General features: G+C 61.0%; 2 protein-coding genes across 5 annotated transcripts; both read left to right on the top strand.

Annotated features, from left to right (window-relative positions):
* On the top strand, positions 1-13,035 carry LAD1 (ladinin 1). The gene is made up of 10 exons (XM_033099802.1): positions 1-497; positions 6,492-6,629; positions 7,832-8,606; positions 9,039-9,143; positions 9,938-9,981; positions 11,170-11,242; positions 11,372-11,509; positions 11,794-11,880; positions 12,120-12,194; positions 12,511-13,035. The coding sequence occupies exons 1-10, from the start codon at positions 460-462 to the stop codon at positions 12,514-12,516; spliced, it is 1,479 nt and encodes a 492-aa protein (XP_032955693.1). The 5' UTR covers positions 1-459; the 3' UTR covers positions 12,517-13,035.
* Positions 13,036-15,282: 2,247 nt separating this feature from the next.
* Positions 15,283-27,590, top strand: TNNT2 (troponin T2, cardiac type). Of its 4 annotated transcripts, none has more exons than XM_033099345.1 (16): positions 15,283-15,346; positions 17,866-17,987; positions 18,328-18,338; positions 18,442-18,456; positions 20,750-20,854; positions 21,135-21,170; positions 21,953-21,986; positions 22,942-23,002; positions 23,263-23,379; positions 24,180-24,257; positions 24,684-24,794; positions 25,510-25,515; positions 25,762-25,871; positions 26,354-26,444; positions 27,132-27,172; positions 27,426-27,590. In XM_033099345.1, exons 2-16 carry the CDS (start codon positions 17,950-17,952, stop codon positions 27,469-27,471), a joined length of 900 nt encoding a protein of 299 aa, XP_032955236.1. In that variant the 5' UTR covers positions 15,283-15,346; positions 17,866-17,949; the 3' UTR covers positions 27,472-27,590. The 4 variants fall into 4 exon arrangements, with proteins under 4 accessions (XP_032955236.1, XP_032955238.1, XP_032955240.1 ...); XM_033099346.1 differs by having other exon boundaries at positions 15,324-15,455; XM_033099347.1 differs by lacking the exon at positions 25,510-25,515.
* Position 27,591: the final 1 nt, after the last annotated feature.

A 27,591-nucleotide genomic window follows, 5' to 3' on the forward strand; every position in this document is an offset into this window, starting at 1 on the left:
CCGGTTCCCGCCCGGCTTCCTGCTCTGGGTTTCTCGGGCTAAGTCGGTTCCGGCAGTGAGCTCAGCCTGACCCCGATCTGCGGGTCCCGCCCCTCGCCCGGCACCCTGGGCTGCGACACCTGTGCGAGGAGGCGCCCGGCGCCGAGCTGGTCCGACTGGTTCTGAGCAGGAAGCCGGCCGCCCTCGCCCCGGGCCGCCCGCCGACCAGCCCCGCGCTGCCCGGGCGTTCGTGCGGCGATCCAAGCGGCCGTCTGTCCAGCGCGCGGGGGCCGGGGCGGGGACCGGGGCGGGGACCAGAGCGGAGGTGTGGGAGCCCACCCCCCGGGGTCACTCCTGACGGCAAATCAGCGCGCGGCGCGGGGCGGGCGGGGAATATAAGCGCCAGGTGACCTACCTGGGCCGGTGACGGGGGAGGGGCGCGCAGGTGAGGCAGCCCCGCAGAGCGCGCGGCTTGGCAGCATGTCCGGCGGCAAGAAGAACTGGTCCGCGCTGTCCAGGTGAGCGGGGTGGCTGGGAGTGGGGCAGCGGCGCACCTCTGGCTGTCCTGTTCCTGGAGCCGGGCACTCAGGCCGGACCCGGTCTGGCTGCTCCTCAGGGGCCAAACGGGGGAACTCTCAGGGGACAGGGTGGGTGTTCTCACTCCCCCAGGCTTCCTTTTCTCCCCTTGAGGGGTGAGTTCATGCACAGGGTGCCTGGGGAGGGCTGGTCCCTGGCCTGGAGGGCCCCCAACCCCACCATCCCCGTTCAGGGGGGTTGGGACGTGGTCAGGAGGAGCCAAACCTCATTTCCAGAGAGAAGTCTCCCTCACTGCGGGCTTCTCTGTGGAGTGGGCCCCAGGGAGGTGTCCCTCAGCCCCTCCTGGCAGGGAGTGGGGGCAGTGCCAGCAGTGAGAGCCACCCCACCTGGAGGGGCCGCAGAGCAAGTACCGAGGGGACTAGATCCCCTTCCGCTGATGAGGCCGGATTCTGAGGATGGCCTTGTGGGTGGTGTCTGTGCTCGGGGACCTCAAGAACGCTGCCGCCCTCCTCTGTGCTTCAGTATTTATTTGTGAGCTAGGCCCTCAACGGGCCAGAGAGTGGGTATCTGATCCCTGCCCACTGGGCATCCTGGCCCTGCTCTGCGCCCCCCAGAAGTGCTCCCAGGAGCACCTTCACCTTCTATCCCACTCCCTCCCTCCCCCCCCCCCACACATCTTGTCCCTGAAGAAACGGAGACCCCTGCAGCTCAAACCCAGCTCCCAGGTAGAAACTGGACTCTTGGCCCCTCCCAGGTGGGCACTGGGGCACTGCAGCCTTTCCAGAGGCCGGGCTGTCTGTGCAGGTGCCGCCTCCCCAGGCTGTCCTCATTCAGGGGGCCCTGGGCTCTCTTTCTCCCCCTCCTTCCAGGGAGGGAGGGGTCCACAGCTTCTCCAGGGTCTCATACTGAGCCCCCCGCCCAGAGCAGCTCATCCCACAGGGCTGGGGGTCCATCTCTTACTGCTGTGTGGTGGGTCTGGAGGGAACGGGGGCTGGTAAACTCCAGGGATGGAGGGAACTCGGCACTCTGGGAAAGGAACCCAGGCTGCCCTAGAGGTTGGACACACCCCAGGGAAGGTATGTGCTGAGGGTGGGGCTGGAGTCATGGCCTTGGACTCTGCATGTGGGTCAGTGTGCCTGGGGTGATGTGGGAGTGTCTGGGCCTCGTGCGGGTGTATCTGTGCCTGGCTGGGTGCGGGCACGTGTGTTTACGGCCTGTGGAGTGAGCAGATGTCTGTGTGGGCAGCCGATTCTGAGGTTGCTGAGTTTGGGTCTTGGGCATCGGAGCCTATTTGGTCTGAGTGCATTGGGTAAGAAACACGGAGCAGACACTACTTCTCCAGGAGCTGTCGGGTGGGGTATATGTGATTTTGTGTCTGAGAGCATGCCTGGATACGCACAGGGCGTGTGCATGTGCCAGGTGGGCAGCTGGGCACTGCAGCTTTTAAGATGGGGGCAGTGTTTGGTGTTAGCTTGTCCACTGCTCAGCTGGACACGGTCTGGTGTGGCAGCAGGGGTGGGGACGAATTCCCATGGATGTCCAGGGTGGCTCGGGGGAACCCGTCCTGCCACAGGAGCCTCTGGCCTGCCCTCCTTGCAGGGCCCCAGCCTTCACAGAGCCCTGTGGGCAGACACGCTGTTGCCAACTGTTACCCATGAGGCACCCGGAGCACCCGCGCGGCTCCCTGGTGAACAAGCCTTGGCGGCAGGAGGAAGAAGGCTGTGAGTCACTGTCAACCATCAGGCTGGGGAGGACTGGGAGGGCGTGTGGCCCTGCCAGGGCCCCGTGGGGAGCTGAGGACCAGCCTGCAGCCCACCCTTGGCGTGAAATGGAGCTTCAGATGCCCCAGCCCTGGAGTGGGGGCAGCGGCGAGCTGGCTGGCTGGGTGCCCTAGTGGCAGCCTTGTCCTTTCCTCCTGAGCTGGCCTGGTGACGGGCGGGGCAGGGCCCGGCCTGTCTGCGGGGGGTGAAGGTGGATCTGAGAACCCGGCCCTGAGCAGCCAGCCAGCGGTTAATCATTCCCCTGCCTGGGCTTGGAGCAGCCCTCTCGCCTCCCTGCACTGCCCCCAGTCTCCCCGACACCTCTCCCTAGACCATCAGGGCTAGAAGGGACCTCAGTGACCACCCAGGGTGACCCTTCGTTGTGGGGAAGGGGAGCCTGAGGCCTGGCCCTCTCAGGGGCTGCAGACTAGGCCAAGGTCATACTGCCAGTGACAGCTGGGCCACCCAGCCCAGTGCCCGGCCCGGGCCCCTTGTCTGTTCTCTCTTCCAAGATCGGCAAACTCTGCTTCTTAGGCCCCAGTGTCCCACACACCCCGGGGTCGCCTTCACATATCCCTCTCCTTTAACCAGACCAGTTGAGGATCGCAGCCCTGTGTGGCGACAGAGATAAGTGTCCCCAAATGAAGGCGGAGGTGGAAGAGAGGGTTGTCCAGAGGAAGGGAGTGGCCTGGGCTGTGGCATCAGCTGGTGAGGGTGGCTGGGCTCCTTGGATGGCAGGACCTACAGGTCCCACCCCTGGCCTGGCTCTGGAGCTCGAAGGTCAATTGTGTTGGACACTGGGTGTCCCCAAACCTGCTCTCCCAGGCTGCCCCATGAGCTCTGGCCTGTCCTGGGTGGGGAATCCCGCACCGTCAGAGGCCCTCCCACGCTCCCTGTTCCTTCCTCTATTCAGCTGTGGGGCTCCCGAGAATGTGGAGTCTCCCTCTCACCACATCCTTTTTTGGCGTTTGGCTTTGAGAGGCCATCCTAGGATGGAATCTTGGTTCCTTCTTTTTATTCACTGTGCTATCTTGGGAAAGTTGTTAACCCCTACACACCTCAGCTTCCTCATCTGCAAAATGGGAATGACACCGCCTTCCCTCACAGGGCTGTGGTGAGGCTTGAGGTCGCCGGGGTTTGTAAAATCCAGCAGTGCCTGGCAGGATGGGGGCCCTTCTGTGTCAGTGTCCGTACTTCTTCCTTCATTCCTTTACTTATTGATTTATCACTCACCATGTTCAACAAGTATTTGTATGCTACCAAATGCTAAGCACTGTTCTGAGCCCCTAATTATCATTTTTTTTTATTATTGGGGTTTCAGCAACTGCACCCTGAGGTCCCTCTGACATTTGCCCCTCCTTCCCCTCCATTTCTGTTTCCTCATCTTTAGAGGCCAGTAACCGCCAGGGTTGGGGGGTGCTGCTGAAACCCGCTTTTCATTAGGGGTTGAAGGCAGCAGGAGGTGGGGTGACCACAGCCCCTTGGGTGAGTTGTAGGGTCTTGGTGCACAGGTAGGGGACACTCAGGGACACCTGGAGAACTTTCGGGGCTAGGCCACGCCTGGGAAGTGAGGGAGTGAATCATGGCTGCGGGGACCACGCTCTGACAGCTCACTCACATACTACATGGCCCCACTGGAGGGTAAACAAACAAGCCGCCTTCCCCAGGGCTGAGAGGAGCGTGTGGGAACAGGGCTGCTCAGGACCCAGGAGTCCTGGCGGCTCCAGTCCCGCCTGGGTGTGGTCAGGGGAGAGGAGCTTCTGGCTTCGTGGGTCACTTTCCCCAACAGACGGATGGATCCCTCCGCTTTGGAGGCCAAGAGCTGACCCCCAACTGTGAGCACTAGGGGCAGGGGTATGTCTAGAGAGGGGGAGAGCTGGAAACATGGCCTCAGCTGGACTTGGCATTTCCAAGTATGAAAAATGGAAGCCGAGGATAGTTGGGCCTCAGGGCCTGGCTCGTAATAGACCGTCGTTGTGCCTGGTGAATGAATGAATGAATGCGTGAATGAATGAATGATCCATCTGTAACTGCAGAGCTGGCGGGGTGCTGTGAAGGCCAGGGCAGTCTCGCTCACATTCTGTGGTCAGGGCTTAGACTGGAGCCCTTCTCCACCTCCACTGACAGGAGCGGGAGGACTGAGATGTCCGCCAGAGCTGTCCTGATGGCAGAATGGGAGGTTCCGGAAGGTTCCTTCCAAAGGCAGTTTCCTCTCCCTGCAGGACAACTTCTTCACACTTCCTTTTCCAACCTCTCACACCCCCTCCACTCTGCTTCATTTGCCCGTCGTTAAAAAGGAAGCACAATTTAAGACCCGGGTGTTTATTGTGTGTAAATTATGCCTCCATTACGAAAGCGTTCCTGGAGCCCTGTCCTCTAGTGCCTGTGCCCTCTGATTCGCTTTTCTTCTCAGTAAAACTCCTCCTTAGAGTTGCTGTTGGGCCCATTCTTCCATGACTAGTGCGGTGCGGCGCTGGCCCCAGCTGCCAGGGACTCTTTCTAGGGGACCAGGAGGCTGTGTGGCGTCCTGGCCTTCTGGTGCCTCCAGTGGTGTGGACAGGCCCTCGCTTCTCGCCGCAGGTCAGCGCTGTCAGCTGGTTCCCTCCGTTCTCCCTGTCTCTCCTCCTCTCTCTTCACTTCCCCATCCCACTGCCCCCCGGGATCTCAGCAACGCGTCCTCCCCTGCTCTTCCCCGTCTTCCTAAGCAGCACCAGGACCTGCTCAGGCCAAAACATAGCCGTTTCCCTTAAGTCTTCTTCCCCCCACCCCCTCACCCCCACCCAACCCACCGTGTGGGCTCTGTCCTCAAAACCTGTCCTAAACCTGTCACTGTTCCCCTGTCTCTGTAAGCACCCCAGCTCTTGCTCTTGCCTGGCGATTGCAGGAGCCCCCTGACGGGCCTGTTTGCTTGTCTCCCTGCCCCTTTAGCTCTTCCCACACAGCAGCCAGAGATAAATCACAATATAATGCCCCATCCAAGCCCCCGGTGGCCATGGTCCGGCTCTGCTGGCCCTTCCCCTGGAAGCCCAGCGCATCATGCCCAGGCCTTACTCCTGGGCGACTGGACTCCTCAGGGCGCAGAGAGGCCTCTGCTCCCAGCCCCCGCCCTCACGTCACCTGCTACCTTGTTCCATTGTCCTTTTGTCACTTCCTGGCTCAGTGTCCAACACCCCCACCCGGAACGCCCTCCAGGAAAGGAGGCCCCTGTTGGCCTCCTTCTGGGCTGCACCAGTCCCCACAGCCAGGCCTGGTATGTCATCAGTGCTCGAAAAATACTTGTTCAGGGAATGTTGGGTCAACGAGTGTGATGCTGGACCTGGAGGAAAAGGTCGGCGTCATTCCTCCTCATTTGAGGAAGGAACGTGAGAAGGAGGAGGACAGGAAGGGACCCTCCCAGGGCAGAAGGCCTAGCCACCGTTTGACCCGCCTTCCTCAAGCCACTGGAGGAGGCTTTTCTGGAGGAGGCTTGCGAGATAGGTTTGCTATGTGACTCAGGGTATACAATTGTAGGTTTGCGTGACTTTTTTCAGAAAGGTGTCTGCTCCTTAAATGGAGGCTTGGCTGCCTGGGGGTGTCCCCACAAGAAGAAAGGGGAGCTTGTCAAGTTCATCTGCCTCCTGCAGGCAGGACTGTGGGCCCGCCCACCTCCCCAGTCACCCCACAGAGGGAGGCCCCATGTTCCCACTGTGGAGTCCAGGGTCAAGGCCAACCCAGTGGATCTAATTGGGGGTGGTTTTGCCCCCCAGGGCAAATCCGACAATGTCACACCTGGGAAGTGGCGCCCAGCGGGTGGAGGCCAGGTGCCGTTCAGCAGCCGACAGTCCAGGACGGGCCTGCCCGTGGAGTTCCCCAAGCACAATGCCAGCAGTGTCACAGCTAAAAAACTCCAGTCGAACCCAAATCCTGCAGCTTTAGCAGAAATTTAATAGCCGCTGAATAGACATATAATGTGAACCATACTCAAAATTTTCTGGTAGACACACTAAAAAAGTAAAAAGAAACAGGCAAACTTAATAACGTATCTGACTTACTCCAGTGTATCCAAAATATTATTCCAACATTCAATCAACATACAGAATTGTCTTTTGTCTTCAGCACTGTATGCTTCACAGACAGTGCCCACAGCCACCCACAGAGGGCGCCACCTGGAGGCCGCTGGTGTCCCCCAGTCCCACAGGTGGCTGGCCAGGGACTCACGGCCTCTCTGTCCCCCAGCCTGGCCAGGCAGTGGACCCTGGAAGACGAGGAGGAGCAGGAGCGAGAGCGGCGGAGGAGGCAGCGAAACCTCAGCTCCAGCACAGACGACGAGGCTCCCAGGCTCGCCCAGAACGGAGGCCGGTCGGCAGCAGAGAGGTGTGCGGTCAGGGTGGGGTAAAGCCTCAGGTCCTGTCCCAGGTGACGGACAAAGCGCAGCATCTGGCCTGCCTGGGGGGATGAGGCCGAGGTCATGAGCAGGAGTGTCAGGGTCCCCACCGTCCCCAGCCCCTCCTTGACCCTGCCTGGGTCCACCCCCTTCAGAAGAATGGCCGCTGTGCTCTGTCGATTCCATCCACCAGTCAGCACTTTCCTGGGCATCAGATGGACATAACTCATTTAGTCCTTACAGTGTCCCTGAGAGAAGTACCAAGGATCCACTTACAGTGGAGCCACTGGGTCCCAGCGTACGTAGGTGACATGCTGAGATAACACGTGGAGGGGCACTGCCTTCTGTCGGGCTCAGAGGCTCCACTCTTCTCACGAAACTAGGCTGTCTCCCTCCAGCCCTGGCCCTCCACATTTCACTTCTGGGGGGCTAGTCTTGCCGCCTCGATTGTGGGATCTGAGGGAAGGAGGAGAAGGGCCCAGGGTTTCCGGAATGTCCCCTGGGTGACAGGCCTGTGCTGGGCCATCTCACGGATCAGTCTCGTTTCACCTCCTAACGAGCCAGTTTGCAGACCTGGAGACGAAGGCCCAGACAGCGAATTGACTTGTCCCACGTCACGTGGAGAGCAGCTGTGAGGACGCTAAGAGCCTCCTGCTGGAGGCTGGAGCCCGCCCTCTCATGTGGTCCTCGTGCCCTTGGGTCCCCACAGAAGGGAGCGCTGGGTGCCTGTGGCTGCAGCACATGGCAGCCAGCAGTGCGGGTGCGCTCAGGGGCTCCGGCTCTCGTCCTGCCTAGCACCAGTCAGCTGTGTGACCTTTGACAAATCCCTGAGTCTCTCTGGGCTCGATGGCGGCTCTGAGGGCGGGATCTGCATTTATTCCTGTCCATGCTGGCACATGGCCTGGCTCCGGACAGTCGTTCTTCACTCTGTGTGTGTTGACTATATCTGAACATGGGTGTGTGGACCTTACAGGGGTTTATAAACTGTGTGGAAAGCGTGGTGTCCAGTATGTGAAGCGGATGGAAGTGATCCTTATTTAAGTGATGGTGGTGGGGGCGGGGCGGGGCTCTGCCTCCTCACCCTCCCTGGCGGCCCTGGCGGCCTCCCCATTGGCTCAGACACCCCAGGGCCCCTCCCCTCTCTGATATCCTCTGATTCTATCTTCCCCCCATCTCTCGTCTTCCGGCTCAGACTGCGGAGCGTGGAGGAAGCAGAGGTGTCCAAGCCACCACCCCCAGCCTCCAAAGATGACAGCGAGGATATCCAGGCCATCCTCAGGACGCGGCAGGAGCGCAGGCAAAGGCGGCAGGTGGTGGAGGTGGCCCAGACCCCCATCCGGGAGCGGCTGGAGGCAGAGGAAGGGAGGGACAGCTCGGACCCTGAGCAGACCAGGCAGCAGCCCATCACGCCCAAGAAGGAGGTGGATGTGCCACCTCGCCGCAGACTGAGCCGGGAGCAGCGGGGCCCCTGGGCCAGGCAGGAGGAGAGCGTGGTGGGCAGAGCACCAGCAGGCGGGCAGAAGGGGGTCTCGGAGGAGTCCGCCGTGCCAGAGAAGACGTCGGCCCTGGAAAAGAGGCAGGGCTCAGAGAAAACCTCCGTCTCCGAGAGAATGGCGCTGTCGGAGAACGTGGCAGCATCAGAGAAGAAGCCAGTTCTAGAAAAAACAAGTACCTCGGAGAAGCTGCCAGCCCCAGGGAAGACGTCAGGTTCACAGAGGAGACTGGTGTCTGAGAAAGCGTCCATCTTTGAGAAGTCACCAGTGTCAGAGACCAAGCTGCTCCCAAAGAGGGCAGCACGCTCAGAGCAGCCGCAGGCCCAGGAGCCACCAGCAACCGGGGGAAGCCAGGCCACCACCACGGAGCCGAAAACAAGGGCCCTCCCTGAGAAGAGCCCCCTGCCCTCGACAGAGCCGGCGGTGTCCACCTCTCCGACCGTGGCTTCCCGTCTCCCGCCCATCACACTCCAGGTTGGCAGTGCTCCTGCCTGGTGGCCTCTGACTCCCGGGCTGTCTGCTGTCCTCCCACCTTCAGGCCGATGTTGGCCTTCTCTCCTTACCTGCTAACAGCTCCTGTCAGAATAGGGGACACTGAGGCAGGGCAGCGGCATCAGCTGTGTAACGGGGAGCATATCCTCATCCAGCTTCTGGACCCCAGGACCCCCCAGGACTGGGGAAGCCTTAGATCCTTCCAGAAGCCGCCCTGGAAAGCTCTGTCTGGTGGTCTGGCACTTTAGGACTGTGTCCCCATCCCTGCAGCAAAGGCAGAGGATGGCACAGGGCTGCCTTCCTCCCCACTTCCTCCTGCAGTTCCTGGGATGGGCCAGGCCACCTGGGGTTCCCATGGCAGTTTGGGCTCAGGGCTACCCACACCACCTGTTTGACATTCCCTCGTCCATCCAGGTGAAAATTCCCATCAAGGAGGAAGAGGCGGACACGTTCTCGCCCACCCAGGTCACCTACAGCAGTTCGCTCCAGCGCTTCAGCCCCAGAACCATCTCCTTTCGGGTGAGAGTCCAGGACACATTTGTCCAGCCCCCTGGAGGACAAGCCAAGGGGACCCGCCTGGGTCACAGCACAGGGACGTTGGGTCAGATACCAGGGAGCCTGGATAGAGAGGGGCTTTGGGTTCCCCTGGTGGCCAAGAGCAGAGGAGGCTGGGTTATGTGAGGAGGGCCGGTCAGTTAGTGACCTGGAAGGCAGGTGTGGACACAGGAGCAGCGCCACCTTGTGGGGAAAGCCGGAGCTGCAGGACGGTGGCACATGGCAGGGACCCTGGCGGGGGCATGCGTGCCATCAGCAGGTCCTGCCGGCACCTGGAGGGGAGGGCAGAGGGCAGCAGGCCTTCCCAGTGGTCTGCTCTGCTCAGCCCCAGTAGTACCAATTGTGTGGCCTGGGGACACCCCCCCCACCCCAGTGTTTACTCTTAGTTCCTTTGTTCACTGGGTCACTCATTTGTGACTGACAGCGCTTGTGCCAGGCCCTGGGGAGGAGGCTGGAGGCCTGAGTTGATCAGTGTCTGCCCCTGCCCACAGGACTCGTAGGCAGTGGGGACAGGCGGGAAAGCAGATGGCTGCATGTTCCCCAAGAACACATGGGGGGTCCAAGGAAGGCCTTCTGATCTAGACTGTGGGTGGGAGCAGACAAAAGTGGGGCCTTTGCTAGACACTCAGTTGGGGGCTGAGCAGTAGAGGGGTGAGAGGTCCGAGGAAGAAATGTTCTGAGAGCTGAGCCCCTGCCTGAGGGGACTACGGCCTCCCTGGGACCCCCCGACTCATCAATGCCTTTCTCTGCTGTTTCAGATGAGCCCCAGGAAAAACAGCTCGGAAGCAACCCTGACCCGCAGGTCAGGGGCTGGCGTGTGTGTTTCTCCCATCCGGTCACGTTCAGCCAGTGTTTGCTGAGCACCTGCCAGCCCTCCGTGTGCCAGGCTGTGCTGGGCACGCGAGCAGAAGGCACTGTCCTTGCCCAGGGTTCCCCGTCTGGCAGGAAGGCTGAATGCACATGGGGGGGCTGAGGCCCCATGAGACGCCACAGGGGGGCTTCTCGGAGGAGGCAGGGCTCGGGTGGGGCTGTGACGGAAGAGGGGTTTAGCCTTGAGATGGGGTGAGGAGGTGCCCTGGGAACCTGCGTGTTTAATGAGTACCCCAGACCCTGAACGTTGAGGGGCGTAGTGAGAGGACCGCGCGTGGAAGAAAATCCTGCAGTCGGATCTGAAAAGCAGTGTCTTCTGCGGTAGGAACTCGAGGCCCCTGAGCCTTTGCTGAGGCCTGGCGGGGTGCCAACACGAATGAGACATGGGTGCTGTCCTCAAGCCACTGCCACCAGACGCCCATCAGACCCTTAGACCTGCCAGGGCTGCCCGGGGTGGGGGTGGGGATGCAGCTGCCAGGAGCTCAACCTGCGGGGCTGGAGAGCGAGTCACAGGGCTAGTGACATCCGAGTGGGACCGAGGGGCGGGGGTGGGGTGGGGGGACCTCCAGACGGAAAAGTAGAGGGTTGTGTCTTCACTAGAGGGAGCAGCCTGTGGAAAGGCAAACTGTGATGAGCCTGAGGTGTCTGGTTGGGGGGCACATAAGCACGTGGCACAGGAGTTGGGGGACGCTGTGTCGGGTCGGGAGGCAGGGACCAGCTCATGGGGGCCTTGTCTGCTGGGCCCTGGAGTTTGGTGCCTGTCCCGGGCCTCCTGGGTCCTGAGGGGTTCAAGCTGGAAGGACAGGATGGGATTCGTGTGAGGGGAGCAGTCTGGTGGCAGTGGGGAGAGAGCTCGGGTGGTAGGTGGGGGCAGTGGGCAGAGGGGACAGCAGTGCTAGGGCTGATGGGGACGGGATGCAGGGAACACGTGGGAGGTGGCCCAGGGGGCATGCCAGGTGTTTCCGGTCCTGCCGAGGGCTGTTTTTAGGGAGGTGAGGACAGTCCCTGGAGTCTGTAGGTTTTCACCTTGGCCGAAGTGGTGCAGTGTCACTCGGTGATGGCGGTGGGGCAGGCCTGGTCTCCTGTCCTGGAGTCTCACCTGTCCTGTCCTGTCTTGCAGTGCCAGCGTGAGGCTCCCGGCCAGCATGCTCAAGTTAGGCGAGAAGCTGGAGAGATACCACACCGCCGTCCAGGTAGGCGGGGCTCTCACAGGGGGCAGTGGTACCTGCCAGGTGTGTGTGTGGGGAGTGGGGGGGGGGCGTGGGGGATGGCTGCACACCTGCCCACCCTCGTGAGTCAGCGTTTGTGTTCCCCGTTCCCAGAGGTCTGAGGCCATCAAGTCTCCAGGCTCTTCTCGCTCCGAGTTCTTTGTGGCTCCTGTGGGGGTAGCCAGTAAACGCCACCTCTTCGAGAAGGAGCTGACAGGCCAGAGCCGAGCAGAACCAGCCTCCAGCCGGAAGGTGAGCGCTCAGGCTGAGGCCTGAGGTCTCCAGACCCAGGGTTGTCCTGGCCGTGCTAGGAAGCGCCATGTTTTCCTGTGTCGATTTTGGCAGAACCTGCTGTTGACCTGAGTTACCACTCGTGTCCTGAGCCCAAGTCTCCACAGCTGCCGGGGGAGGGGGCACTGGCCTCCAGGTCTCTGTGGGCTGTGCTGGGTAGATAGCAAGCGAGCGAGGTCCTGTCCTGTGCCAAGGGTGGCTTGCTCTTGCCAGGGGTCCCTAGCCTCATGGAAGCCTCTCTCTAGGAGAACTTGAGGCTCTCAGGGGTTGTGACATCAAGACTCAATCTGTGGATCAGCAGGACCCAGGAGTCTGGAGATCAGGACACCCAGGTACCCGGGGCCTCCCTGAGGCCTGTGACGTGGGCCCTTTGGTGGTGAATGAGGGGCGTCAGAGGGGCCCTGAGAATGAGGGACACGTTCCAGGAATGGACAGTGGAAGTGGAGGGGGGTCGGGGCAGCAGAGAACAGGATTGGGTCTGGGGTCTCCCTCAGGAAGGGGAGGCCGAGGGGTCCCGAGCCCTCCACAGTCTGCTTCAGCCCCTGGTCCCCACCCCGGTGCCCCCAACCAGGAGGTGCCGAGAGAGACTGCAGCTGCCAAGAGCACCCAGTGGGGAAAGAAGGCAGACCCGTCCCTGGACACCAAGGTGAGGGGAGCAGAGCGGGGCTGCCCTGGAGACTCCCCACGCCCACCCCTCACGCTCACACACAATAACTGGTCGGCAGTGGCACAGTCCCCATAACCAGGATGCGCCTGGTCCTGCTCTTAGGCTGGTGGGCCCCACCCTCAAGAACCCTGGTCGAACCCCCAGCTGGCTGTGTTCCCTCCAGCTGTCAACCCCACCCTCTTCCACCCGCAGACTGTGGGGCTTGGGCAAAGGAACAGCTTTCTCTCCAGATAGCCCCTCCCCCTCCCAAACCTGGGAGCCCCTGCCCTTGATGTAATGGACATTTGTCCCACAGGTGTGACAAGCCCTGCCTGCCAGGACAGACCTGCAAGTTCTCTTTCGAGGGCCCTCCTGCTTGCCGTGCCCCTGCCTCCTGCAGCTGCATCCCCACTTGCCCTGCTCCCTTTCTGCCTCTGGACTTGGGACCAGGAATGTCAGGGAGACTCACCCAGCTCCTTCCCAGCCCAGCCTCTGGGGACCCGTGGTCAGCCCGGGCCCAGCTCTGGCCTCGGCACCCTTGGGCCTCAGTGTCCCATTCAGAGACTCTGCTTGCTGATCACTTCCAGAGCAGCTGTGCGATCCGCTCCCCGCAGGTGTGTCACCCCACTGCAGCCTGGTCCTCCCCGCCTGAGCCCCCGGGCTGGCCCCCGCTCGCTACGGCCCCACTGAGGAGGAGCATGGCTGCCTTCCACATGCCTGCCCCAATCCGTGTCCCCTCACTGCCCTGGCCTCTGCCCTGGCAGGACCTCAGTGCCTTTTTGTGCCCCCCTCACCCTCCTCTCTGTTCTCAGGAAAATTCTGATAAACTCATTCACTCTCAGGTGTAACTGACTAATGATACCTTAAAAACAGATGCCTTCCTGGAGGCCCTGCTTTTGAACGGGGGTCATCTGAGTGTGGGGGGCACATTATGTGGGTTATGGGGAGCAGTCATTTTCCTAGCAGCCCCCCTCTTTCCTCTGCCTGCCAGTTGTCCTACATAGTGACTCGGGTGGGCCAGCACTGCCAGCCCCCCTGAAACACGCACTCTCCCCAAACTCCGTCCCTACCGTCCGGGGCCCTGTGGGCCACCTGACAACCTAGGACCAAGCAGAGTCAATCCAGTGCCCCGTCGCACCCCTCGGTGCCGTCATCTTTAAAAAGTGTGTGTATGTTCGTGTATGTATGCCCGATGACTCCAGTGACCGGTGCAAGGACAAAGCCGGACAGTGAGGCGACCAGGTGGCGCGGGGGTGGGGAGGGCTCCTGGAGGAGGAGACGTGATCGCCCCTCGCATCTTGCCTTCCTGCCTCCCTGCCCTGGTGGCCCTGTGTCCTCACCAGTAGCCTGACCTCTCGTAGGTCCTCAGACTTGCAAGCACAGCTCCAGTTCATGCTTCTTCCAGTACGAGTCTAGATAGGCACCATCGCTTTCTTTCCTCCCCGATGACTTTTTATCTATTTGCAAAGACAGGGGCCTCCTGGGAATGATGGGAACAGCCCTGCTCTGTCACGGTGGCGGCTCGTCGTTCTCGCCAGCGATGTGACCACCTCCCGGCTCCCAATCAGACCCTTGCCTCCCAATAATTAGGAAGAGCCTCACCCAGTTATGGTTTTCCCACGGTGCTGTGTGGGTCTTAGGAGCCCAGTTCCCTCTTCAGACGTCCATGCGAACGCGTTTGGCCACTTTGCAGGACTGTTGGGCTTGCAGGGCCCGTGACCCAGTGCAGTGGCTCAAGTGCAGGGGTGGTGCAGAAGCACAGTTCTGAGATTCCAGGAGAGTGCACCCTGGGCCCTTGGTGGGCTCACCCGGGAGAGCCTGGCTGTCACTGGTCCTCCCCCCGCCTCTCGTGGCCTCTCTCCCAGGATGCTGGCTGGCCGGCAGGTGGCTTCAGCTCGTCCTGCCACTGATCTGCTGGCAGCGTGAGGGCCATGTGGCAGGGGACACGCCTGGGGGTGGGGAATCAAGCCATTGGGCTCCAAGGCCACTGGGGCCCCTGGAGGGGACGGTTTCAGTTCAGTGATGGGGCATAGGCGGTGGCCTGTGGGGACTCAAGGACGTCAGCAGAGGGCGCAGCGCAGTGTCCGCGGGCAGCAGGGTTGAGAGAAAACAGGACTGGAGAGGCTGGACACATGCTCAGGCGAGGGGACGAGGAGGCAAGAACGGGCGGGGAAGACTGTGTGTGGCCACAGCGAGGAGTGCGGTCACTGATGAGCGAGAGGCCGGGGGTCCAGGGAGGTGTGAGCCTCGGCCAGGGTTAGGACAGGCCTTGAAGACTCAGAGGTCAGGGGTGGCAGCTGAGCTGCCATCAGTCACGCTTTCCTCCTCTCGTTCGTTTTCCGCACGTCCTGAGCCCTGAGGTGTCCTGGGCACGTTGCTCGGGGCAGTGGACCTACACTTGCCAGCCAACGACAGAACCCCTCGCGTGTCTCCCCGTCGGTGGGTTCAGCCTGTCATGGTCCTGTGCGGCTGCGTGTCACAGCCCTACAGGGTGACCCCAGGGCCTCACGGCCCCTCACACAGCCAGCTGCCTGTCCACGGAGCCACCACGCTTGACTGGAAGTTCTACCTTCTGTCTGACCTCCTGTAGCGGTTCTGGTCTCTTCCCAGCGAGCAGGGCTTGTCATGTGGCTTTGGGGTCGTGGAGAAGACCCGCTTTGCACATGTCCTCACGAGGCCTTCATCCTGCAAAGGCCACTCAGCCCAGGAGAAGACCCCCGGTCCAGACACTTGGGAATTGTCTTGGAGGCTGATCCTGTCCCCAGCCCTGCTCCCAGCATCCTTCCCAGGCTGGGCCGCTGGCATCTGCTTTATCACGATTGTCAAGAGGGACAGCTGGTTTATGTCACATGCCGCTCCCTCCTCAGTTCCCCACATATCTGCTTTGGTTTTAAATAGCTTATCTGAGCAGCTGGATGACCACATGGGCTTATATGGCGTGGGGTACATGTTTCTTTAGCCCTGTCCCCGGCACCTGACAAAATAGCAGCCAACACCCTCCCCTCCCACGACCACCAGCCGCCCGCCCCCTCCCCCGCACATTCCTCCCCCGAGGCTCGGCTCCAACGCCCCACGCCCCACGCCTGCTTAAAGCCCTGGCACCCCCGCCCTCCCCCACTCCCTGTCCTGGTCTGGCAGCAGCTCGTTCTGAGGTAAGACTCGCTAGAGGGGGAGCAGAGAGTAGAGGGAAGAGGCCCTGCGTCCCGGCACCTGCATCCAGCCTGCCTGCGTCCACTCTGAGGGACGTCGGCGTTGACAGAGGTGCTTGTTCCCTCCGAGAGGAGGCCACGCTTTGGAGGAGGTGTTACAGGGGTGGGACTCCAAGGACAAAGGCTCAGAGCCTCCGTTAGCAACTGGAGACTGGGTTTGAGTCCCGGATCTGCCAGTGAAGACGTTACGTACTTGGTTAAGTCTTAGGTAACAAGCTCCATCCTTGGGTCTCAGTTTCCTCATCGGTAGAAGGGACTAGGTCATCGCTGGGGCTCTGCCTGCCCTAAATACAACAGGGACGCCACAGATTGTTCACCCCCTCCCTCCAAGCTGAGGGTCCCTCCCCAAGCTTTCAGGCAGGTCCTTCTTTATCCTCAGAGAACGGAGCGAGACTGGCCATATCAGGCAGGGCGGTCCTGGGGCCAAGTCTCATCTCCAGGAACGCAGAAACTGCCCGGCAAGCATGGAGAAGGACCACAGTCCAGAGCTGGCAGGGACCCGGAGGCCTCTCCCAGCTGGTGGTGAAGTTCATCCAAACTCCCAGACTCAGAGTGTTAGGCTGAGCAGCACTGGGGACTTGGGGGACCCCTCTGGGAGGTCTTTGCGGATCTGTGAGCCCAGCCCGTTGGCTTAGAGGGTTAACCCTGAGTCTAGCTGCCCCCCCACCCCGTAGGACCATGGGGAGATAAACATTCCCTTGATTTTCCAGCTTCTCTCGGGCAGGCTGAGAAAATATTTGGGGAAGGGGTTGCCTGGAGTGTAAGGAATTCCAAGCACATTCCAAGTGTGGAGCAGCTGGGCCACCTGACTTCTGAGCTCCTCCTCTGACCTGTCTCGTAGGGCGAGCCCTGAGCCCTCGGGGCAGAAGAGGCATCTCAGATCATCAAGGTCCCCCCTGCCCCGCCCTCCTTCCTGCAGCTCCCACTCCCCTGTCCCATGGCTCTCCTGATGGACTAACAGCTTCAGGCTTAGGACGATCCCAGCTGAACGTTGGGGACAAATGCTGAGCGATGGGGTTACATTCCTTAGAAACTCAGAGACTTTCTGCAAGATTAGAACTTGAAGCTCATCTGTTTTACAGATAGGCTACTGAGGCCCAGAGGTTAAGTGACTGAACAAAGGTCACACAGCAAAAAACCCAGCTGTTTTGACCCCATGGCCAGTGTCATTTCTGCCATCTATTGTGTTTGCTTTAGTCCCCCAGGAAGGTGACCCTGCTCTTGGCTGTCATACAGAAAGCAGTCTGTGGAAGCAGGTGGGGCGTGGTTGCAAGGACAGTTGCTTTGGGACATTGTCACACTTGCTCTGCCAGATTCTTGATTGTCTCCTATTCTGGAACCCCCAGCTCTGTCTGTCACCTGCCCCTTCCTCAGTTCTGCCTTTGGCCAACGACTTGGCCACGACCTCCAAGTGGCCGGGAGGCTATTTCTGGATGCTGGGTGGTGCTCCCAGGAGCAGGAAGAAGGGTCCTCCTGCTGCTCCCTCCTCTGACCCAGGCCCAGGCCCAGTGGCTTGGAGGCTGTGGGAGGCAGGGCAGGAGAGGAGAGAGGATGCCACAGTCCCCGCACGCCAGGCTGGCCGTGCACAAGCCCCCTGAGAAACGTCTCCCTCCTCGCTGAGGTGACAGACTCCTTCCGGGTCTGGGAGCAGCCCCCCCAGTTCTCAGACATGGTCCCCTGGGGCCCGGGCAGTGCTTTTCTGTCACAGGCTCCCCACCCGCTCTGGGCTGGTGGCTCTCTGGCCAATCACCCTGATGAGGCGGACCTGGTGCGCTTCGCCCAGTTCCTGCGCGGTAACATTTGCGCAACTATGTTACAAGCCCCAATTAGGATGCAGACATTGTTACTGTCACGACCTTACTCAGCTCTCCCCAGCTCCATGGGACTGTGTGTGTGTGAAATTCTACACAACTTGAACCTGGGAAGGTTCTAAGGCCAAGCCCTCGTGCCCCTTTTATTACTACGCCCACCTCCCTCCCACCCTCCACACAGCCCCTGAAGACCACCAATCTGTCCCATTTCAAGGCTGTTTTAGAAATGGAGTCATCCAAGTTGGCTGTCCCCCATGAGCATAATTGCTTGGAGAGCCACCCAGGGTGTTGTGTGTGTCAGTGGCTTGTTCCTCTTTGTCGCTGAATGCTATCCCATGCTGTGGTCGTACCACAGCCAGGCGACTGCTCCTCCGGGGAACTCCTGGCTGTGACGGGCAGACCACATGGAGCGGGGTCGGATGGGGGGTGGGTAACACCTGCTTCCCTGAGCACTCTGCAGGATGGAGAGGTCCAGAAGCTTTAGAAACATTGTTTAGAGAGTTCATGTTTTGAACGGAGCTATGAAATTCCAGTTTGTCTGTTCTGGGGCAAGAATGACCTGGACCACTGTCACCCTTGCTGTGACGTGGGTGCCGGAGGAGGCCCGCAGTGCAGGTCCCAGGGCTGACAAGGGGCTCGATTCATCCCCAGGCCTCCCCGGGCTGAGCTGAGGGAGCCAGGTTTCCCTTCCATTCACGGTGACATCTTTCTCTTTCTGGAGGGAGAGCAGAGACCATGTCTGACACGGAAGAAGTGGTAGAGGAGTTAGACGGGTGAGTGTCTGGGGTGTCCTGTCCCAGTGCTGCCCCCTCTCCCCCACCTTTCCCTGGAACCACCTGGCAGCCTGGGGAAGCTCAGAGGCAGAGGGGAGGAGGGAGGGCAGAATGCAGAAGAGACCAAGCTGGCTGAAGCAGAGCTTAGAGGGGCCCTGGAGGGGAAGCTGGGCCAGGTGAGGGGGCTTTGTAGGGAGGACAACGGAGTGTGAACTCCATGAGGCAGCGAGGGGAATAAAAAATGGGGTCACCTTCAGGAAAAGTCCAGTGTGTGTGTGTGTGTGTGTGTGTGTGTGTGTGTGTTTGCACGCTCCTGACCATCTCTTCTTGTGCCCTTCAGGGAGCAGGAAGGTAAGCACACACCTGTAAAGTCTTTGGACAGAGGACAGCCTGGTTTGAAACTGACCCACCTCTTGTTTCCTCTCTTTTGGCCGTGACCTTCTCCTTGGGGCAGAAGAAGCTGCGGAAGGTATGGAGTGTGGGCAGATGGAGGGAAGCGGGGGGCCCCCAGGAGCCCACTGTTCCCGGGTGCCCCAGGAAATCCGCCTGTCTGTCTGCCGCTCAGTCTCCTTTGAGCACAGCTCCTCTGTGACCTTGGCTCATGGGTGGGGGTCAGTCCTGACCTCGGCGGCTCGGGTTTAGGGCAGAAGGTTTAAACCTGTCTCCACTGCCTGCCGTTCTGTTCAAAGAGGATCACCGTCTTCCCCAATGAATTATTGTTGCTTCCCCCTCTAATGTTTTCATTTCACCACGGGATGTTTTAAATGCATGGAAAAGTGGCAAAACTAGAATAATGGCTCCCCCCACCACCATGCACTCGTCATCCAGCTTCCGGCCAGTGTTCTCTCCCCCAGTTGCTTTAGAGCAGACAGGCAGACTCATTTCCAGACGTCAAATCACTTCAGGCTTAGGTACGTCAGCAGGCATGTCTAAATGATAAGCGCTATTTTAGGAAAGGGAACTATAATCCCATGATCACATCTGAACACATCCAATTTAAGAATGTTTCAGCCTGGATTAGGAAAGTGCTCAGTTCTCCGAAACGTCCTACCTGGGCCCAAAAGCATAAGCACCTGCAGAGCCCAGGTCGGCCCACAGGTCTTTGCCGACCCTGCTCCTGGCATCCCGGTTCCCTCCTCAGCTCTGTGCCCCGTGCCTCACTGAGGGCACCCCACCCGTTCTTCCCCCCTGAACACTTCACACATGGAGGGCTTGAGGTCTCACTCTGGTCCCCTCCCCGCCTCCAGATGGCCCAGAATGGCCTCCAGGCCCCTCAGGCTTCTCACCACAGCCAGGTTGGAGCCTGCCCTTCGAGGCTCAGCACATGCTGTGTGGACATGAGGGGCGTCTCCAAGAAGGTCCATGGAGAGAGCCAGGGGTTCAGTAGCTGCCCTCTGCTCCCCAGGCCCTCTGTGGAAAACGGGAGCCTTTGGCATGTTTACGGCTGTTCCAGGGGTGTCTGGCAAACCGAGAGGGCCGAGGGAGTCACTCACTCTTGGTTTTCGAGGAACACTAAACACTTCGGAAGCTATTTGAAATAATTTTTGAATCAAAAATGCAGCCGACTCCACTGTCTGCTGTTTCCTGCACAGACTCTCAATATGGTGGGTCTTCCTTTGCTTTGGAGGACGGGCGGCTTGTGACAACAGGTTTGGGGGCCTGAGGTCTGACCTGTAGACCCTGGAGTTGGGAGCCACCTGCCTGCTCCACCCCGAAGGACTTGGCTGTGAATTAATGAGCTCGTTCTCCACTGTGGTGATGGTCTGGGCTCCATGGAGCGACGGCCTGGCCTGCACTGAGCTGAGGCCCTGCTGTAAATGACCGTGGGACAGCAGAGTCCAGACGGTGTCACTAAGCCTGCTGATGGGCACTAGTGTCTCTGCTTCTTCCAGGAGAGAAAAAGAGCCGGTGCGGAAGCTCTCTCTTTGGGCAGGTGTTTGCCTCTGGAAGAACGGCTCAGGAGCAGTCTGCTTCCGTGGGGTTGTGATGCTGGCTCTTCCTTAGAGGGGGCGGTCTCCCCTGCTGCCAGGCTCTGAGCGTGGCTGTCACAGCTGTGGCTCCTGGAGACCCAGATGTTGAGGGGGTGTATCTGAGAGGAGCATTGGGGGGGTAGGAAGGGTGAAGTTTGATGGAAGCAGATTGTTGTCACTCTGCTGTTTGGGTCCCTGTCCCAGGGAGAGGCAGCTGGGTCCCTGTGGTCTAAAGGCAGGACCAGAGGTGACCAACCACCACTTATGATGCTTCCCACGTGCCAGGCCCCTATAGGGAGCTCCGCGCACACTAGTTCATTTCATCCTTACAACAGCCGAGAAGTGAGGATAATTATTCTCTTTTGCTGACGGCCCCTGAGGCTTGGGGGAGGTACTGAGACATGAGATTCCCCAACGGCTAGAATAGAAAGTGACAGGTCAGAGGTTGGAGCCCCTGCCTTGACTCCAAGGCCCACGCTCTCAGACCGCACGCCGTGCCGCTGCTCCCAGACTAATCCGGCTCCCTTCTCCCCTGCTGGTGCCACTCCCTGACCCTCAGAAGGGGAAGACTGGAGAGAGGACGCCCAGAGCACACAGCACACAGCGTTACTCTCATGTGCTTCCCTCTCCCTGGGTCCTGAGCGCCAGGCTGGTGGAGGGCCGGTCCGGGCGGGGTGAGGGGCCGGTCATTTCCTCCCGGCATTCATCTGGAGCCTGGATGTCTCCCACCCCCACTCCACCCTCTCATTGTGGGGTCAGCCCTGACGTTCACTGCGTCTGTCCCTTTTCCAGAGCAGGAAGAGGCAGCCGAAGAAGAGGCAGAGGAAGGAGAAGCCGCAGGAGAGGCAGCAGGAGAGGCTGACGGTGAGGTCGAGGCCGAGGACACCAACGCAGAAGGCAAGGCTCTGGGGAAATACCCACCCACCACGCTCCTCAGCCGGAGCGGCCAGCTGCACCTCCCGTCTGTGCCGGGACTCAGCGGCCGACTATCCGATTGACCCTGAGCCCCTTCTGCGTCAGGCGGAGTCTGGGCCCAGGGCATGTGTGTGAGGACAGAGAGCTCCTTGACCCGGAAACCAGCAGACGCACCTGAGTTAGGGGCTGTGTGTGTGGGGGGGCTCGGCGGGGGCCCTGGGCTTAGAACCAGGACCTCACTGACTTCTCACCTTCTGTTTAGAAGACAGACCGGAAGCAGAAGCTAAGGAGGCTGACGGTGAGAAACGCTGGGCACCAGAGAGAGGTTTGGGGTTGGAGAGAAGCTCTCCAAGCAGCTTTGGGGGAGACGGCGCCCAGGGAGGGTGGCGGAGGGGAGAGGGCGGGCCTTGGTGACAGTGGGGCTGGGCTCCACTGCTCCTCCTCATTTCAGAGCAGCTGCCTTGGTGCTGCCCAGGGGGACAGGTCCCTAGTGTGGGCAGGGTGCCCAAAGGTCATGTCCACACACGAGGCACCTCAGCTCAGACAGAGCCACTCGGAGGGTGTGGGGTCTGAAGGGTGAAGTCCCAGAGCACAGCTGGTCCATGTGGTGGGTCACTGCTGTGGACACCGCAGCCATTACCAGGGGTCCAGGTGGTCCCAGCCACGCCTCTGGAGGGGGGGCAGTCAGCTGGGGCTTGCAGTCATGGCCCCCAGGAAGTCCAGGGGCAGCCAGGAGGCAGACGCTCGGGAGAGGACGTGGGGCCCGGCCCCATGCACACTGGGGCTGAGAGAAGCCCAGACGGGAGAAGAAGAGAAGGTGTTGGAGCCCCACACAGAGAGTGTGCTCCCTGCCGGGACTCGGCCACCCCCGAGACAGCGCGGGGAGCCCCTAGGAGAGGGCGTGTGGGGGTTGCAACCCCTGCTGCTTAATTCTCGTGGGTGCTCCTAGAACCAGAGACCTGGAAGGGACTTGCTGTGCAGATGGGGAAATGGAGGCCCACAGTGACCAGCTCATCAGGGCAGAGCTGGGACCAGATCTGGGGCCTTCTGACCCTGTGACTGTGTGCTTCTCTCCTCCAGATGGCCCAGTGGAGGAGTCTAAACCCAAGCCCAGGTGAGTGGGACCCACCTGCAGTGAGGCAGTGGGAGGATGGTCAGGACAGGACAGGAGTACAGTGTGACACGGCCGTGGGCTGGGGTGTGGCAGGCACAGACCTCCATGTACAGTTGTACAGGTTGTACACTGCACAAGAGGAGCCTCTGCCCAAAATCCACCCCAGACTCCATTACCAAATGCGTGCCTTGGCACAGACAGCAGTGTGTTCGTCTAGAGGAAAGGGCTGGACTCATGTGTCCCTGGCAGACACCCTCTCCTATTCCATAGGGTGGCTGGAACACCCTCCTCTGTGGCTGAGGAGGAAAAAGGGAAGAAAATTCAGGGGAGCCAAGCAATGAGACCATGACAGCCTAGGCATGGTGACTTCAAAGGGCAGGTGCAGGGCACCACGTGGCTCCACCTGGAAGCTGGGGGTGCTGGGGTGGGGTGGGAGCCAGCAATGGCACCTCAGCACTGTCACAGGCTTCCTGTTTCGGGGGACTCCCTGAGACCAGCCCCTGGAGCCCCAAGATGGTCCCAACGGTGTCATTTGTGCAGCATTGTCCCCTTTCCCGGTCACTTGCGTGTGCACCGCAGCCCCGCATTCCAGCCCCACAGACTTGCGGGCAGATAAGGAAACCGAGGACTAGACCCCACCAGGCGTGGTGTCACACAGCGAGGACCCCGGGGCTCCTGGGAGATTACGTGGGGTCAGCCACAGGGACCTGGAGTCAGACAGACGTCATTGTCACAGCCTCTCCACTTGCTGCTTGTGTGGTATTGCACAAGTGACTTCCCCGCAGATGGTTCCTGGTAACTTCCTCAGGGATATTGTGAGGCTAGAATGAAACAGCACACGGAGAGCTGAGGGCACTCCCAGGTGTGTGACCCTGGTGCAGTTGGCAGGGCAGCGCTGGCTGTGTCTGCAGGAAGCAGGGCCCTCGGGCCCACGGCTCCGTCTTCTCTCCAACAGGCCATTCATGCCCAACCTGGTACCACCCAAGATCCCCGGGGGAGAGAGAGTGGACTTCGATGTGAGTGGTGGCTGTGGGACAGCAGGCCTGGGCTGGGGGTGGTCGCCAGGGCCCCCAATCAGAGCGGGGCTTACGACCTATGGGCTGGGAGAAGGCTGCAGCGGGACGCTGTCCGGCACAGGTCAGGTGGCATGATCCTGGTTTCAGACCACAGTCGCCCCTCCCGGAGGCCTCACGCATTGAGGCGGACAGTATGTGCCAGCCCGTCCCTCCCCTGGGCTCGGGGCCACGGCTACCTCTGAGTCCTGCTGTCCTCACAGGACATCCACCGGAAGCGAATGGAGAAGGACCTGAATGAGCTGCAGACGCTGATCGAGGCTCACTTTGAAAACAGGAAGAAGGAGGAGGAGGAGCTCATTTCCCTCAAAGACAGGATCGTAGGTGTCTCGGCTCCCACCGGAGTGCTCCCCAGGCCACTCCCTGTTCTCTGCCCTCTGTCGTTAGACCTCACCTCTTCCAGGCAGCCTTCCCTGAAGCCCCTCACCCCACTGGCAGTGGGCAGTCCACCCTAACGCTGCACTGGGGCTTCTTGGAGACCTGCCTTCCTGCCCTGTCAGCCTGGACCCTCCTTGATGGCTGGAGCTGTGTCCAGCCAGGCCCTGGCTGTGGGGTGACTGGCGGGGTCTCTTATCCCACCCCTGCCCTTGCATCTGTCCCACTGGGCACAGCGCCCCCCACTACGAAAGGAGGGTGAGGTGACTCTAGAATCCACATTATTGTACTGTGAGGTGGGAGGTATTTTGATTCTTTGTTTCTGTCATTGACGAGCCGCTGTCCGGCTGGCAGCTGGGGCCTAGACCATCTCTCTGAGCTCAGAGCAGCTGCCAGAGCTGGGTAGGGGGTGGGGAGTCAGGTCTCACTCATGGGAGACAGAAGAAGGCTGCCTGACGTTTCTAAGTCATCGAGGCCGTATTCACAATGGGTGACGTCACGCGTGGGTCATCTGCACGTGCCTGGCATGGCCCAGCCTCATCTAGCCAGGGTTTTCCTGGGTGCTGCCCACCTGTCAAGGGGACTGTCTGCCTCGTCCCTCCCTGCAGCTGGCAGTGCAGACGCCCTTGGAGGAAGGGGGCAGGGAATGTCCCCTGTGGGCTCCTGTGCTACCTCTCTGGGGGGGGTCCCTGCTCTGCTGATGACACCTCCCCCCCCAATGGCGGGCGTGTTCCCTTCTCCTCAGGAGAAGCGGAGGGCCGAGCGGGCAGAGCAGCAGCGCATCCGGAGTGAGAGGGAGAAGGAGCGTCAGACGCGCATGGCGGTGAGTGGCCCAGCCCAGGGCCTCCAGCGCCCCCCGCGCTCCAGCGCCCAGGCCCAGATAACGCGCAGTGAATGAGGCAGCAGCGTCAGGTCCTCCAAGCTCAAGATTTCAGGAGACTCACCAGGCCCCTCCGCTCCCCAGCAGACCGCCTCCTGTGCCAAACAACAGGCCCCCTGGGGAGCTCCCAGCCCCAGGGGTGATGGAGCCTCAACTCAGACGTCAGGACCTCGTTCACTCCCTCATTCATTATTCACTCATTCAACAAACAAGGTCTTCCCAGCCACGCAGGGCCAGGACCCGCGGGCCCTCAGGAAGCTGCCTGCCCCCTGCAGGGAGCACAGCTCAGCACCACCAGCTTCCCCTCCCACCCCAGCCGGGCTTCCTGCCCCCGCCCCTCATCTGCTCCCTTCCTGCTCCTGCCACCAGGAGGAGCGGGCCCGGCGGGAGGAGGAGGAGAACAGGAGGAAGGCTGAGGACGAGGCTCGCAAGAAGAAGGCTCTTTCCAACATGATGCACTTTGGAGGCTACATCCAGAAGGTGACGGGGGCAGCAGTGGCCTGGGGCCCCAGAGCACCGTGAGCCACGAGGGGTCCCCTGCAGCACATGGACTGTATGTTGGGGCCCAGGAGGAGCTTCCCTACTGCTGGGGGTGAGAGACTGCGGCCTCCTCCTGCCAGCCGCCAGGGGCACTTGCCCTGCGGGGGTTGGAGGCTGTGGGCGAGGCCGGGGCCCCCCTGCCACTCCCCACCCCTGGCGTCAGCAGTGCCCCGGAGCTCCCAGAAGGCCGGGTGCCGCTGGCAGAGCCCCGGTTGGAGACAGCTGTTGGTTTCCTCGTTTGCACAACTGGATTAACACCGGCTGCCTGCCTGCTTTGAGGCCGAGCGGGCCTCACAGACGTGAGGGGGTTCATTCCCGGGAGCCCACTCTCAGTCCCCGACTTGTAGGCCCCATTTCTACTAGACACTCGGTGCTCATGGGAGGAGGGGCCTGTCAGGTTGACTCTGCAAAGTCCCCAGACCAAGCAGGCCAGCTCCCTGCCCCTGCCCCACGGTGGCCATGCAGCCAAACCCTTGCATGGCCCTGCCCCGCCCCCCTCAGGTCCTAGTGAGTGGGGCCCGGCACTGAGCACCTGGGCACCTGCACCTTCTCCCCCTCTCCGCCTTCTCCTCCGCCCGCGCCTGCCCTCTCTCTCTCTGCCGCCTCCTCCGTCTTTCTCTCTGGGTCTTTCTCTCATGGTGTCCTGGCTTTGTAGGCACAGGTGGGTACAACACTTCCTCTTAGTTTTGGGAGCTCCCTGGGGGGGGAGGGGAGGAAGGAGCCTGGAGAAAGGAAATAGGGGCCGAAATGGACCCTCCTCGCCAGTGCCTCGGTTTCTCCAGGCGGTGACGGCAAGGGTGAGCCCCTGGCGGCCGGCAGCCGTAACCACCTCCACTGGGTTTCGGCAGGACTGGGGACAGGAGGGGACGTGCTCTAGCCAACGGCCCCTGTTTGCCACCCTCTGCAGACGGAGCGGAGAAGTGGGAAGAGGCAGACGGAGCGGGAAAAGAAGAAGAAGATTCTGGCGGAGAGGAGGAAGGTGCTGGCCATTGACCACCTCAATGAGGATCAGCTGAGGTAGGACTGGTGGCGCTGCGGCCGCGAGCGTGCGCACCGGGAGGGCGCTCGCAAGGGCGCGTTCTCCCTGTCACCACCAGGGGGCGCTGCTGCCTCACGCTTCACCCCAGGGCGACTTGGTTGGGATTGGAGGTGGGAGTCAGCAGGTGCAGCCAGCTTCCTGCCTGGCTTTGCAGTTGGAGCAGCATCTCCCCTGTCCAGCCTCACCTGCCCCTGCACACAGGTGGTGAGAAGGTGGTTGGCCTAGATGCGGTCCAGGGATAGAGGGCTTCGCCCTGTCCACCATGTCCCCAGAACCTTGTCCTGGCGGCCCCAGGTGTCGGGTCCTGAGCACAGGGCACTGCCATGTGGGCCTGGTGCTGAGCCGGGGTGGGCTGGGTGCCCCTCAACAGGTGGGCAGGTGGGGAGGGATCCGGATGAAGGCAGATGAGGGCCTGTCCTTATTGTTCTCAGTCCCCCAACCCCCACTCTGGCCTGAGCAGGGAGAAGGCCAAGGAACTGTGGCAGAGCATCTACAACCTGGAGGCAGAGAAGTTCGACCTGCAGGAGAAGTTCAAGCAGCAGAAATACGAAGTGAGCCAGCCCACGTGCCCCCCGCCCTCTGCGGCAGGGTCGGCCCTTCCCCCTGCCCCCACGCACCTGCCTTGTATCCCCAGGGCTCAGTGTCCACTCACCGCTGGCTGGGGTGTCCCTCCCTGCTGGCTGGCCACAGGCCCTGAAGCCTGGGAGGCCGCAGCTCAGATGCACGGAGACAGGTGTGAGCACAGGATGGAGGGAGTGAGCACAGCCTTGTGGGGTCCTAGGGGTACTAGTGGGGGTCCCAGGAGGGCAGACACTCAGCCAGCACTGGTCCCCCACACGGCCCTGCAGGGGCCTCCCTTCCCTTTCAGAGTCAGCTTTGCTGTGTGTCCCTGATGTAGCTCAGGCCCCATGGCAGCAGGGTCCCCATGTCCCACCATGCTGAGAGAGGCAGCACTGCGAGGTGACAGTGACATGGGTTTTGGAGCCTCGGGCGGTTTCCGTCTCTGCCTCTCACCCGCTGTGTGTCCTTGGGCAAATTACTTAACTTTCTCTCTTCCATTTCCTCTGCTGAAGGAAATGGTGACAAGGATTACCCCGGGCCTCTTGCAGAGTTGTTGTGTGGGTTATAGAGATCACCCCTCCCTCTGCTGCTGTGCCAGCTCCCTGTGCCCCACCCCCAGGCCACCGGGGACCTGAGTGACGTCCCTCCAATGTGACTCTTTCCCACTTTTCTTACAGATCAATGTTCTCCGAAACAGGATCAATGACAACCAGAAAGTGTGAGTATCTGGGTCCAGCCTTCCCTGTCCCCCAGCCGTCCTCTGTGGTTTTGCTCCCACTGCTCCGGGGCTCCAACGTGCTGGCTCCCTCCTCGGGCTTCCTCCAGGGCCTCCCTCTCCCCTCTCCCTCGCCCACTGCTCGCTCCAGCCTGAGCCTGCTGCCCTTTCTGCGTCTGGGGCGGCTCTCAACCCTCAGCACCCCACCCCACCCCTGCTCGTGTCCCCCTCCAACGGGGTCCTGCTTCTCCTGCAGTTCCAAGACCCGCGGGAAGGCCAAGGTCACCGGGCGCTGGAAGTAGAGGCAGCGGCCTCCTTCACCACAGACCTGCTCCTGGCTCTGTCCCTGGGCCCTCCTGGCACTGGGGGCAGCTCCTGCCTGTCTGGACACCAGGAGCTGGCCCAGCTGGAAGCCTCTGCTC

This window comes from Rhinolophus ferrumequinum, chromosome 27, assembly GCF_004115265.2.
Source record: "Rhinolophus ferrumequinum isolate MPI-CBG mRhiFer1 chromosome 27, mRhiFer1_v1.p, whole genome shotgun sequence".
Lineage (NCBI taxonomy): Eukaryota > Metazoa > Chordata > Mammalia > Chiroptera > Rhinolophidae > Rhinolophus > Rhinolophus ferrumequinum.